Source organism: Cataglyphis hispanica, chromosome 3 (assembly GCF_021464435.1).
Source record: "Cataglyphis hispanica isolate Lineage 1 chromosome 3, ULB_Chis1_1.0, whole genome shotgun sequence".
NCBI classification, from domain to species: Eukaryota; Metazoa; Arthropoda; class Insecta; order Hymenoptera; family Formicidae; genus Cataglyphis; species Cataglyphis hispanica.
In genome coordinates, this window is record NC_065956.1 from 7,984,123 (window position 1) to 7,998,126 (window position 14,004).

General features: G+C 28.1%; 3 protein-coding genes across 4 annotated transcripts; 1 reads left to right on the forward strand and 2 right to left on the reverse strand.

Annotated features, from left to right (window-relative positions):
• Positions 1-120: 120 nt before the first annotated feature.
• LOC126848266 (nucleoside diphosphate kinase) lies at positions 121-3,256 on the forward strand. Its single transcript, XM_050589034.1, has 3 exons — positions 121-417; positions 1,291-1,392; positions 1,546-3,256. The coding sequence occupies exons 1-3, from the start codon at positions 238-240 to the stop codon at positions 1,774-1,776; spliced, it is 513 nt and encodes a 170-aa protein (XP_050444991.1). The 5' UTR covers positions 121-237; the 3' UTR covers positions 1,777-3,256.
• Positions 3,257-5,133: 1,877 nt separating this feature from the next.
• Positions 5,134-8,351, reverse strand: LOC126848270 (lipopolysaccharide-induced tumor necrosis factor-alpha factor homolog). Its single transcript, XM_050589039.1, has 4 exons — positions 8,210-8,351; positions 6,075-6,199; positions 5,454-5,595; positions 5,134-5,382 (listed from the first exon to the last, which is right to left on the reverse strand). Exons 2-4 carry the CDS (start codon positions 6,169-6,171, stop codon positions 5,280-5,282), a joined length of 342 nt encoding a protein of 113 aa, XP_050444996.1. The 5' UTR covers positions 6,172-6,199; positions 8,210-8,351; the 3' UTR covers positions 5,134-5,279.
• A 3,572-nt stretch (positions 8,352-11,923) lies between these two features.
• Positions 11,924-13,678, reverse strand: LOC126848272 (lipopolysaccharide-induced tumor necrosis factor-alpha factor-like). 2 transcript variants are annotated; one of them, XM_050589041.1, is made up of 4 exons: positions 13,623-13,678; positions 12,925-13,007; positions 12,313-12,454; positions 11,924-12,241 (listed from the first exon to the last, which is right to left on the reverse strand). In XM_050589041.1, the coding sequence occupies exons 2-4, from the start codon at positions 12,971-12,973 to the stop codon at positions 12,094-12,096; spliced, it is 339 nt and encodes a 112-aa protein (XP_050444998.1). In that variant the 5' UTR covers positions 12,974-13,007; positions 13,623-13,678; the 3' UTR covers positions 11,924-12,093. The 2 variants fall into 2 exon arrangements, with proteins under 2 accessions (XP_050444998.1, XP_050444997.1); XM_050589040.1 differs by lacking the exon at positions 13,623-13,678 and adding an exon at positions 13,093-13,182.
• Between the last annotated feature and the right edge of the window lie 326 nt (positions 13,679-14,004).

The window sequence follows — 14,004 nt, forward strand, 5'->3', positions numbered from 1 at the left end:
CTAATGTGCGTGTGTATGCGATTTGACTAGAATATTTGTGGCTCGGAAGAATCCTTGCGCTTGTATCGTACACGATCCTGATCGGTCCGGCATCTTGAAATTTAAGATACGACGATTCGACCGGCCGGCGATTACGATTGACGAAACCGGCACGTCACGAGCCCCCACTTTCGTCAGGTTTCTCGCATCGGTTTCCCGTCGTCTCGTTCTCACTTAATCGCGGCTAGTCGGCACCGCATGGTTGTTTGTTCCATCTCGACCTTATTACAAATTATTTTCAAATTTATTATGGCGGAGAACAAGGAACGCACCTTCATCATGGTCAAGCCAGACGGCGTGCAGCGTGGTCTGGTTGGCAAAATTATCCAGCGTTTTGAGGAGAAGGGCTTCAAACTGATGGCTATGAGGATGGTGTGGGTGAGTATTTGTTCCGTGTAATATTACACGTAACTTGATGGAGATCGACCAAGATTTCACGAGTACGCCACGTGGTCCTTCGTGAGCCTTCGATGACATATTACTGGATATATTTATTAGAAATCCAGAGTTGAAATTATTCTCCTATTTCTTTGTTTCGAATATATAACCGCACCAATAAATACAATGTACTTTCAACAAAAGCAGATTGTCGAGCAACGGCGAATCGCGCTCGAGTTTAATTCATAATATCCATAGATACATAAAAAATAATAAATTCGATTGTTTTATTCATAAATTGCAGATAAAATTGTCTGTGTTGAGTCAGATATTAAGTATTGACATTTGACATTGATTTGAAAGAAACGTAAACTAATTTGCACTAATATTAAGTGCTATATATGTCGTAAACGATATAATGTCACGTAACACGTCAATATGGTCATACAAAGAAACTTTTAAAAAAAATGAAAGAAAAAACGCATTTTGTCTCGTTATCTCGAGCAATCAATTGTCGAGATTTGAATTTTCAGAAATACTCTATTGTGATTGATCGATACCAGTTAATTTATACCATTTACATGTTTTATATTATGTAAATTAAGTTTATATACAGCCGGATGGAATATAATACGGCTACAAAAATCTTTTATGGTTAGAAATCCGTCGATGTAACCGGCCGTGCTATGATGGAGATGGCGCGAAATTTGAAATATTAGTTATACTTGAGGCTAATATAATTTTTAATTATCTTGAAAATATGACAGAATATCTTAAACTTATTTCTATAAATATAATGATATAAGTATATAACGATATAAATTATTTCTATAACTTATGTATATATATTTTTTTTTTATATTTACATTATAGCCTACTGAAGAACTTTTGAAGAAACACTATGCTGATCTAGCATCGAGGCCCTTCTTTCCAGGTTTGATCACGTACATGAGTTCAGGACCAGTTGTGCCGATGGTAAGTTTTGTTGTCACGTCGTAATGAAATAATGCTCATATACATACAATAATGAATTTCTTAGTCTTCTAAAGTAAATGATAACAAAATGCTAAAAAAACCAAGTAATTGTATATTATAATTTATTTTCTTAATAAAATTGTTTATTTTTAGGTTTGGGAAGGCTTGAATGTTGTAAAGACTGGTCGCGTGATGCTGGGCGAGACGAATCCTAAGGATTCCGCACCTGGTACTATTCGCGGCGATTTTTGCATACAAGTTGGTCGGAATATCATCCATGGTTCCGACTCTGTCGAATCAGCAAAGAAGGAAATCGATCTATGGTTCGGCGAGAAGGAAGTGATTGACTGGACGCATGCGTCCGAGAAGTGGATCTACGAGTAAAGATTGGATTCTGATGGAGAAAGATTTTTCTAAAAGACATCACCTCTCTATAAACCTTTAGAGAATCTTCCCAAACTTATACTGCCAGCCAATTATATACAAATAATTCGAATTATTGGAAGGCTGAGATTTAAATAAAAATAACTTATTTGTAAAGAATGAATAAAAGATTGTGAAACTCTTTATCGAAAATTTTGACATGTTGTGAAATTATAGGATTATATATAAATATAAATGATACAATTTACGTAGATTTAATAAAATTGTTTCTTTTTCCAAAAATTTTCATTAAATTACAAGAATCTATTTTTATATTTCTATAATACATTATTTTTTAGTGTGTCAATGTATTTGACACATTAAAAAATAATGTATTATAAAAATATAAAAATAAATTTGACAGTTTTCAGGAAATGTTTTGGCAACATTTTTTTTTAGTTTTTAATTTTTTATAATTCAACAGTTTATTTCTTTTTTGTTTTAAACTGCTGAAATAATTCATATCCCCATTTTTGATGTAGAAGCTCATAACAAAATATGAAAGAATGTAAAATCAATTTTTAGTAAGATATAAGTTTACTTAATTACAAGCGGAGAAAATCTGTTGCCAAAAAATATATCATAAATAATTGAAAGTTGTATTGTAAAAAAAGAAATAATGTGCTGACAAATTTTAAGAAGTTAAGAAATGTAGAACATTGACGAAAATAATAAGAACAAAAGAAATAATGTAAAAAGACTCGATTAAGAAATTAAGATATCGTACTGTGAAAAAAAAATTAGCTGCCGAATTATCAAAAATTAAAAGCTAAAAAAAGTTTGCTGCCGCATTAAAAGCTATCGTAAAAAAATTAGCTGCTGAATTATAAAAGATTAAAAGCTGTCGTGAAAAATATAAAGAAAATAAGCTGCAATATTATAACAAATTAAAAATTGTCAAAAAATAAAAAAAAATTAACTGCCGAATTATAAAAAATTAAAAGCTTTCTTTAAAAAAATAAAAAATTAGCTGCCTAATTATAAGAAATCAAAAGTGATCGTAAAAAAAAATAAATTAGCTGCCGAATTATAAAAAATTAAAAGCTTCCGTGAAAAAATGCGAAAAAATTAAGTTATCGAATTATAAAAAATTTAAAGTTGTGAAAAATGTAAAGAAAATAAGCTGCCGTATTATTACAAATTAAAAATTGTTATTAAAAAATAAAAAAATTAGTTGCCGTGTTATAAAAATTAGAAGCTGCCATGAAAAATGAGCAAAAATGAAGCTACCGAATTATATAAAAATTAAAAGTTAACATAAAAAAAATAAATTTTCTGCCGAATCATAAGAAATCAAAAGTGATCGTAAAAAATTACAAAAAAAGAATATTGCAAAAAAAATATAATTGTAAATAAAAAAATAATTGTAAAAAATTTAAAAGCTATCGTGAAAAACAAAAAATAAAATAAACTGCTGAATTATAAAAAATTTAAAAAAAAAGTTAAAACATTTCTTAAAAAGACTTTGTTAAAAAATGCATTGAGACACTTAAAAATAATAATATATTATAGAAATATAAAAATAAATTGTAATTTAATGAAAATTTTTTGCAAATAAAGAAACATTAATTGCAATATATAAAAACGAAAAAGAAATTTCTTACAACTTTATTAGAATTACGTAAATTATATCATTATTAAACGCGGATACTGAAAAGTTTGTAATATAATAATGTAAGTCCTTTTTGTAAACAAAATAAAAAATTTATAAAAATATATATTTATATTATTTTCTTCTATTTTTTCTGCTATGCTGTGTCTAATCAGGCTATTTATAATTATTATAATTACTATATTTTATACAATAATAGTTATATAATATAAAATTATATATTATACATAAAATATAATATAAAATAATAGTTAAAATTTTCAAGTTTCTGAATGAAAATATCTAACATAAAAAGGAAATTGTGTATATATATATATATATATATATATATATATATATATATATATATATTATATAGTATACTATAAATGTACTCCTTGTGGCATTTACGTTTACACACGGAAACATGAGTAATTATAATTAGCCATATACGTAACGGTCACGAGACATTGCACGACACTCCCGTTTGCGAAACAAACACACGAGATATGCATTTTATTATACCGTTCGTTTGTTATATTGCTCGACGTTTACACGAAGACTAAATCATGCGCTATTCGTTACAACAAAGCTATCTCTCTCTTCCCCTCCCCTACCCTTTCTCTTTTTTTAATTCTCTAATGTTGATATGTGTATATAATAACATGAATCATATAAGATCGAAAGATTAAAGTAATGGAAAGGCATGATGAAGCAATCATTTAATTAGTAATTTAAATATTAATAAATAATAAAAATATTATATTCGCATTATAGGAAAATTAAAAATATATACATTTGACCCTAAGCATTATGGAAATATAATTATTATTCGGAATAATCGAAGGATAATAACAAAACGAATTTAAAACTTTAAAGCCTTCTACTTTGCTTTTTAATCGCATTAATAGATGATCAATAAATATTTTTTATTGCAGTAAAGCACTAAGCATTTTTTCGTTGTATAACGACGTATTGCTTAGGTTTATCGTTGTATAAAACCTAAGCAATACGTCGTTATACAACGAAAGCTTTATGCCGTTTATCAAAAATTTAATCATTAATTAATTGATAATTATAATAATCGTAGCGAATTATATTTTGATACTGGTCGCGATCATGTTTAGGAAAAAAATTCAACAAAATATTTGAAGCGTTTTGCACTTCTATTTTTTACTGCCGCCGTGCGAATAATACAGATAGGAAAGGAATTTATGTGACGGAGCGTTTCCTATTACCACATACCATTCAAATGTGGCTATGCGAATAATAACAAGGTCGTAGCAACATATTAACAATAGCGCTATTTGGCACTAAAGCCGAATAACATTGATAATTCGCTGTCGAAATATTTTACGTATACTATAACGTATATATTGTATATGCGATATACTAAATTATATAAATATTTTGAATTATATTTGAATTATTTATTAAACGATTGAGCTATCACGAAGCTTTTTGTTGTGCTAATTATTCGATTATGCGACTCGATTGTTTTACTGCGTGTTCTTAATTCAAATCATATTTAGATCATCGAAAAATCGAACAATGAAACATCGCAGGCGATATGATTAAATTAATATATCACGCGAAATATGTACTTCGAGACTTATTATCGTTGTGATGATTATTATTTATAATAGTTAATTAATCTTTAATCATATTATTATATATAATTGTATTTAATCCTCGAAAAGTAGAATGGTAAAGTATTGCAGCCGAAATATATTTAACTCTATATATTATAAAAGATATAATTTAAACTTGACATATACATGACAAGGATACAAAATTGTTTTTTTCATCGCCTATATCTCGATCGATGATAATGTTGCAGTATCTTTTTGTATTCTTATATAATAGAAGATTATTAATTATCGGATGATCCAAGATAAGAACCGCACGCTGGACAATAATGTTTCTGCGCCTGACAGCTATCTATGCAATAAGGACATGGTGCACACGGCCAGCATCTGGGAAAAGATGTCAGATTTAATTTTATCGTTTTTAGATGAAAACCTGTTATTACATTTTAAAATCTTACATAAAAAGACAAAGAATTAGCGCCATCAAATGTGTTTTCATGGTCGCTTCCGTCTCCACACGCGTGGATATGTTAGCATGGCAGTGTGGACATACCAAAGGTTGTGATTCAGAGCCAAAAGCGTGATTCGTTATAATGATACCTGTATTTTTAATCAAATTACATTAAATTTTACAAGATTATAAATTTCGAATCTTTATTAGGAGCATAGTATAATTATTTTTTATTTCTTTTCAATAATTTATAATTAAAATTTCTATTTTTAAATTTCTATTTCTTAAATATTTTATGTTTCATAAGCAGAAAGAAATTTATCGATAACTTGCTAAAGCAATCGCTGCATAAAATTTTTTTTTATCAGTAAATTGGCTAGTAGATCAGTAGATTTGATAAAGAATCAGATATATAATTCTGTTGGCAAAATGTTGGCAGAAAAATTTAGCCAATAAAATATGGTAACAGCTTTGTAGCAGATTTTACAACAAATATTTGATACATAATTTGTTTTTGCCAATTTACTGTCTAGTTAGATTTTGTCAGTAGAATACAAACTTAATGCGGACAATTGATATCGTTTTTCACTCGAATTTGCTGACAATTTACTTCTAACATTTTGCTTACTTTGCGGTTGTGGCGGTGGTGGTGATGGTGGCTGCGGATAAGGATATGGCATTGACGTATTAAAACCAGGTTGCGGCGGAGACTCCATTTTACTCATCACAATTATCACTACCTAATCGCAAAATCTAGAAAAAATTGTAATTTTACATAAGATATCGAAAATTATCTGTTAAATGAAATGGATTTCGTAAAAATCCGTAAAAATAGGGGTGACGAATCGCTTCTAATAAATTCATTACGAGTAAGTTTATCATTTATATTTGACATGTTCTTTACAAAAAAGTGTTTCTCTTTTTAATTAAAATATGTTTATTAACAAAAGCAGTATTGTTTGCAGAATGAATTTGTTGGTAGAATTTACTTATGCATACGTACACATTTTATATATATGTATATATATATATATATATATATATATATATATATATATATATATTGTATTGTACTTGAGCGCGATCAGTGCATCCTGATCAATTTGTGGAAATTCCGCAATATAATCTTTTTTGATATTACTTTTTTGATATACTTTGTAATCTTCTTTCCTCGAATATTCTCAAATTAGATTTCAAGGAAATAAATGATTAGAAAAATGATATTAAACGATCATAATGCGTTCCTTATTTATCGAAAGAATTTAATATGCGAGACATCTGATACGCGACATATGAAATATGTATATGCAAATGTATATCATATATGTATACGTGTGCGTGTGACTCATATGTTTGTTCAATGCCATTAACTTATATTGATAACAGATTACATCATCAAGCGATGCGTTTCAAAGTGTTATCATCAATTGAAAAAAAAATCAGCAGCCAACATTTTTCGTTTTTTTATCAAAGTCATATTGTTCTCTTTTCTGCGAGCCTGGCTAATGCATATCGTGTAAAAGTAAATAAAAAAAACAACATTATTTTTAACATTTGAATGAAAATAAATATCGCATCTAATTATTACGATTATTATGATTATTAGAATATTATTTAATTTTTATTATTTAATTTAATTTTTATTTAATGAATAGTTTAGAAATATGTGAACATATATACTTTGTATTATAAAAGTCTTGTTATTTTGTTTGTAGAAATTTTGTATCGCAAAATATTTTTTATTCATAAGACAAGAGAGAAGAAGTGCATACACTGGATGCCTTTCAAATAATTAACTGTATCATCGGTTGGATGTAACGAGCATTTGTCTCACGTTTAGTAAACCACTGACCATGTTTAGAATAGAGACTGAATAAAGAAAGAGCTTTGCTTTTTATCAAAGTCAAGTGCAAAATCGTTATATGGGTGCGTGCGTTATCTCGATATTACGTTTTTCTCTTGATTCTTTCTTCTGTATCTATTACTTTTTTATTTTTAAATCGACGAATTGTTGGATTATATTACATATATTTCATTGTTGCTAATCTATCAAAAATTAATAACTTTTTCACACATGCAAATCTGGAATCAATACAGAGACAGCTGATATTTTATTTCATTTTAATATATTTTCCGTTTTTTTAAATTGAAACTAATTAAAAGAACAGAATTGCTGTATTTCAAAATCTCAAAAAACTATGTTGTATAATATGTGTGATAATAGCATAATTGCCCATTTTTTGATAAAAAATAGATCTTGACGTTACGTTTCTTAGACACTATTTATTTAAAGTATATATACATATGTGTATGTTGTGTGTTATATAATATTGTATATATAATTATACTCGGACAGCACATGCCACTAAAAGATGATTATAAAAGACCACTTAAAGATGTTTTATTGTCTTTTAAACATCTTTAAGATGTCTTTTGACCTTTCTGTGCTGTCTAGGTATAGTTTATATTGAGAACAGAAAAAGAGAATTAAATTTAATTACGAAAAAAATAGAGTATTTCTTCAACATTGATTAATCATAGTAGATTAACTTTTAGCTATAGGACATTTTTTTAGATGATTACAATAGGATGTCGTTGCTCGAGACGAAAATTCTGACAATTTTCATTTGATACAAACTTTGCGATATAATTCCGAGGGGGCTTCTTTTTTAATTTGAGTTGATGTGATTATCAGATCGCTTACGAATTTTGAACGATTTCATCTCAGTCTATTTGTCACAGCTTATTAATATGTTAACCCACCTGTCATAGGAAAAGGCCTCGTAGAAGAATACCGACGTCCGTGGGTGTGTTCGCGGCACGGCACTAAAATTGGATTATCTCCGTGAAATTGGCAGGAGTCTTCGTATACATATGGACTCTGAACGTGATGGTGGGATAGGCGGGATAAGTGGGAGAATATATTAACGAATGAGCGAACGCTTATGAATCAGATGATGTTGACAATTCAAGGAAGAGACACACGTTAAGACGACAAGAATTAGACAGCAGAATTAACGTATCACGTATAAATAATTCCACACACGCGCACACACGAAAAAATATCTTTCAGAAGAAGTGAAGAAAATAGGAAAAGAAGATAAAGATTTCTATAGTTCCAATTGTTTAAAATATAATGCGTTACGTTCAGAAAGTTAGATTAGATAATTTTCATTCAAATAGCAAATTGCTTCCTATAAACATTATGATTTTGATTTGTAGAATATTGATTATTCTCGCAAAATTAACAATGAGTAATTTTACTTGCGTGTATAAGCGCTTCACAATTGGAAATATAGATGATAATATTATCTATTTCTTTTATCAAAAGCAGCCCAAATCGAGAACTGGTAAAGTTTGCAATATAATACATCATAGCAGATAACAAAAGATAATAAGATAAAATTGAATTGTGTTCCTGAATATCATTTTTAAGTGATAAGATTTCTCCTGAATATCAAGAATATCTAGAAATCATTTTTATTTATATCTTACTATAATTCTGATTATCTTAATATAATTCTGATTATAACATTTCCTCGGATAGATTACAATCAATTTCATTGCTTTTGTTAATTTTTAATATTTATTAAGCCCTATAAATATTTAACGCTAATAAGATTTTTTAATAGGTAGGATATTTAAGAAATATAAAAGAATCTGTATTTTTCATCGTATACATATTTTTATTTGCATTCATAATATCTGTTTTTGAAATTTTATAACATTATCGTAACAAGATTGTGACGTGTCAGTAAGTTGGTGTAGCCACTTTCATCACGCACGTACTTAAAATTGTACAAAAAAGTAATTTTCTTGGCAAAAAACGATAAAAATATTGACAAATGATAAGAAATTATCGCGTATTGGAAACTTGTAATACAACGGTGATTAATCTTTGTGTTCATAAATCATTGTACTCTTTAGTGAAGGCAAGCAATCGCCAACAACACAGTAAACACATCGTACAACAACAGTAAAACGTAACAATACGAGACAGATTTTTTTTCAGAATGCAAACAGTAACATTTTTTTATTATTAGAAAATCTGCTTCAAATTTTTCTATTATCAAATATTTCAATATTATATATATCACTTTTACTATTCGAGATCTTTAAAATCCACATATACAATTTGCGAATAAATATATATAATATTATATATATATATATATATATATATATATATATATAATATATAGAATAATATAATATATAATATATATAATATATAAAGTTTGATCGTAATCGCGATTATTTCTAATAATTCAACTCCCTTTTATATATTTATAATTGTAATTATAAAGATAATAACTAATTTATTTCAAATTCAATTTTTATAATGAAAAAGAATCTTGGAATCTGCATTTAGGATTTTTAAATTTTGAGAAGTAGAATATAGGACATTTTATCTTCAAAAAATTAAGTTACAATATAAGCATTATTATGCGAAATCGGCCGTAATATGCAGAACATTCAATACTAATCACGATTGCGTTTAAAATAAAACTTTGATAATATACGAAGCGTTTTGCACTACTACTTTTTTGCTCAAGTATTTCCGTGCGGATGATAACAGGTAAGAAAGGAATGTAACGGAGCCTCTTCCACTACTACAATACTGTTCAAATGTCATCGTGCAAATAATAATAATAAGGTTGTAGTATGTAAACAACAGCACGTTATACATCGTCAAGGCCGAATACCATTGATAATTCGCTACCGAAATATTTACGTATCATTACTTACTATAACGCATATACATGGTGAGTAATAAGAATGTTTTAAAACTTCGTTACTCTGGATAAAAAACATGAACAAATATTCCTATGAATATTATTAGGCCAAAAACATTATTATCGAAAAAATGGACACAAATAGATTTCATAATGACAGTTTTAGATCAGATTCTTTCTTTCCACAATGTTGTCTCTAATGTTTTAATTCTGGCATAGTATTTGTTCACCATGCTATTATGACTAACTGAAGGAAAGGGGAAAGAGGTTTTAATGTAGTACAGTAAGAGACAAAGCACCTGCAATCATGTTAATAAGCATAAGGCAGATCAACCGAGCACTATTAGTATTGATTTATTAATTTGCTGTAATAATGCAAAACATGTTTTCATTTGAAAGAAATGAGTGATCATCTCACGTATGGTGAAATGCAATATCTATTTGTGTCCATTATTTCGTTAACAAAATATTTTCGGTTTAATATTCTTAATAAATGGGCGTTAATATGTTTTTATGTGAAGGTTTTGTTTGTACATATATATGTCTACTGGTTACGTTTGTATATATAAACATGTATACATATACGTATTGCCTGACATTGCTTCTCGATGTCTCGTTTTCTTGTAATTCTAAATATACACGATATTGTTTTCCGACATGTCATCGATACAAGTTTAACCAGACACACATTCCGTTAATTATTACGTGATATACAAAGCATCTCGTTTTAAGGATTATTTGAGTGCTAATGACTGCTATTTATTATAAGTAATCCTCTTGCATTATAATTTTACAAGGTCTCTCTCGTTATTTCCATGTGTTTATTTCAGCTATTGCCTTTTAGGCATTGCAAAGTCTTTTTACTTCCCGGTTTTCCAACTGTGAGGGTTTACAGATTGAAAATATTCATCTTACAACGAAAACTGAGTCTGCCTATCTTTGTTGACATAAGGGACTACAATTTTATTTATTTGTTAGCTAATTTTAATTTAATATTTATTTGTTTTCCATCGCTATTACTTGACGGACCATGGTTTAACCGAATTATGTAATTATTTTCATATCTTTTGTCTGACCTCATTTAATTGATTATGATTTTGTTTTATGTATCGACTATTATGCAAAATTTGCACCGTGCAATTTATATTGTTAAAAAAACGGTGAAGATGGCTCGAAGAAAGGGACCGTATAGCGTCACACTTTATATTAACATACTCTAATAAATTATAGTTGCTCCAATTACTGCGCGTGGTTCGTATTGCCCTTTCCATAAGAAAATATTTGTTCACATTTTTTATCCAGAAATACGCCTATGAAGTTTTGAAACATGTTTGTGACTCATCCTATAGACGCAGAATATTAAATTATATAAGTATTTTATATTATATATCAATCATTTATTAAACAATTAATCTATCACGAAGTCTTCTGTTGTGCTAATTACTCGATTCGATTGTTTTACTGCGTGTTCTCAATCTATATTATATTTATATTAGATCGTCGAAAAATCGCAAACGTATTTAATTCTATATATTATAAATTATAAAAAAAAAGAAATAATTATAATGTATGTATGTTTGTGAGTGTAAAGAGAGAAATTGCAACAAAACTATGATAATTTTTTATTTTGATTTCTGTTACTTTAATTCTTTTTCGATTAAATTAATAAATCACGCAAAATTAATCTTTAATCATATTATTATATATAATTGCATTTAATCATTGAAAAACGATAGAACGATAAAACATTGCAGACAAAATATATTTGACTTTATGTATTACAAATAAATGAAATTTAACTTGAAGTATACATGACAAAAATACAAAATTTTTTTTTTCATCGCCTGTACGTCGATCGATGATAATGCCGCAATATCTCTTTGTATTCTTATGTGATAGATTAACAGAAGATTAACAATTATTGGACGATCCGAGATAAGAGCCGCATTCTGGACAATAATGTTTCGTTTCCAAGCAACAGTCACAAGAATAAGGATGGCAGCTAGAATCTGGTGGACTAACATTATGTGTTGCATGCATACATATGAAGGCGATGCATCTGGGAAAATATTTCAGATTTAATTTTATCACTTTTATATAAAAATCTGTTACTACATCTCCAAATCTTACATGCAAATACAAAAAAATATTCCTATCAAATATGCTCCTGCATTCGCTTCCGTCTCTACTCGCGTGGATATGTTAGCATGGCAATGTGGACATATCAAATGTTGTGAGTGTGATCCAAAACCTTGGCTCGTTGTAATGATATCTATAGTTTTAATCAAATTACATTAAGTTTTACAAGATTATCTTGGAGAAATCTTGAATTTTTATTAGGAGCATAAATATAAATATTTTTTATTTTTCTTCAATATTTTATAAATAAAATTTCTATTTCTAAATATTTTATGCTTCATACACAGAAATGCAAATTTATTAATAATAAAACTTATAAAATAATTGTTATGCAATTCTTTTTTATCAATAGATTAGTTATTGATAAATAATCTTATATAATGCTATTGGTAAAATGTTGATAGAAAAATTTAGGAAAGCTTAGCCAATAAAATATGATGACAGCTTGGTAGCAAATTTTATAACAAATATTTGATACTTGATTTGTTTCTGCTTTGTCAATTTACTTTCTTTAGTTAGAATCTGTTAATAGAACATAAGTTTAATATAGATGTCATCTTTTGCTTGAATTTACTGACAATTTACTTCTAACATTTTACTTACTTGGTTGTTGTGGCAATGGTGGTGGAGGATATGACGGTGGCTGCTCCATTTTATTCACTATCAATTTTATCAACTATCACTATCTAAAATATAGAAAAAATTTTACATACTATACTTATACATACTTACACATTTTTATAACATATATAGTTATATAGTATGTCGTACTTGTGTGTGCGATCAGTGCTCTCTTATCAATTTGTAGAAATTCCGTGATACAATCTTTTTTTGATATTACTTTGTAATCTTCTTTCCTCGAATATTCTCAAATTAGATTTCAACAAAATAAATGATTAAGAGAACAGTCAAATAAAAAATATTTGTTTAAATTCCCCAATAATACCTATATCTCCGAAATGTTAATGTGTTTAAATACACCATTATTAAAATCCGTATTTTAGAATCTTTTTTTCTTATTAATTAGTATACAAGCTGAAAGATAAAATTAAATATATTAAATGATCGTGATATGTATCAATAGAGAATTTAATAGAAACATCCTACGTGACGTATGGAATATCGTACATCGCATACAATATAGTTTCATTCCTCGAGATGAGAATTTCTGACAATTTTTACTTGAACACAAATTTTGCGATACAAATACGTCGGGAACTTTTTTTCTTGTTTGATATTTAATCGCTTCCGATTTTTGAGATCTCAATTTATTTATTACAGTTATTAATACGTTAACGCACCTGTCACAAAAAAAAACACTCGCAGAAGAATGCCGATATCCATACCCGTGTTCGAGGCACGATTTCAGAATCGAATTATTTCTGTGAAACTGCGATAAGCCTTTGTACATATAGACTTGAATGTGATGGCGGGATACGCGGAATAAATAAAAGAATATACATTATTAATAGCGCGATACAATATATATACAAAATATTTGCGCGAATGAGCGGAGGGATGATAACGTTATTAATCTAATGATGTTGATGATTTAAAGAAAATTCAAAAAAATTCAAAAAAAATTGTTTTAAGATGACATAAGACAACAAAATTAACGTATCATGAATAAATAATTCCACATACACATACTCTACGCAAAAAAATATCTTATCAGAAGTAAGG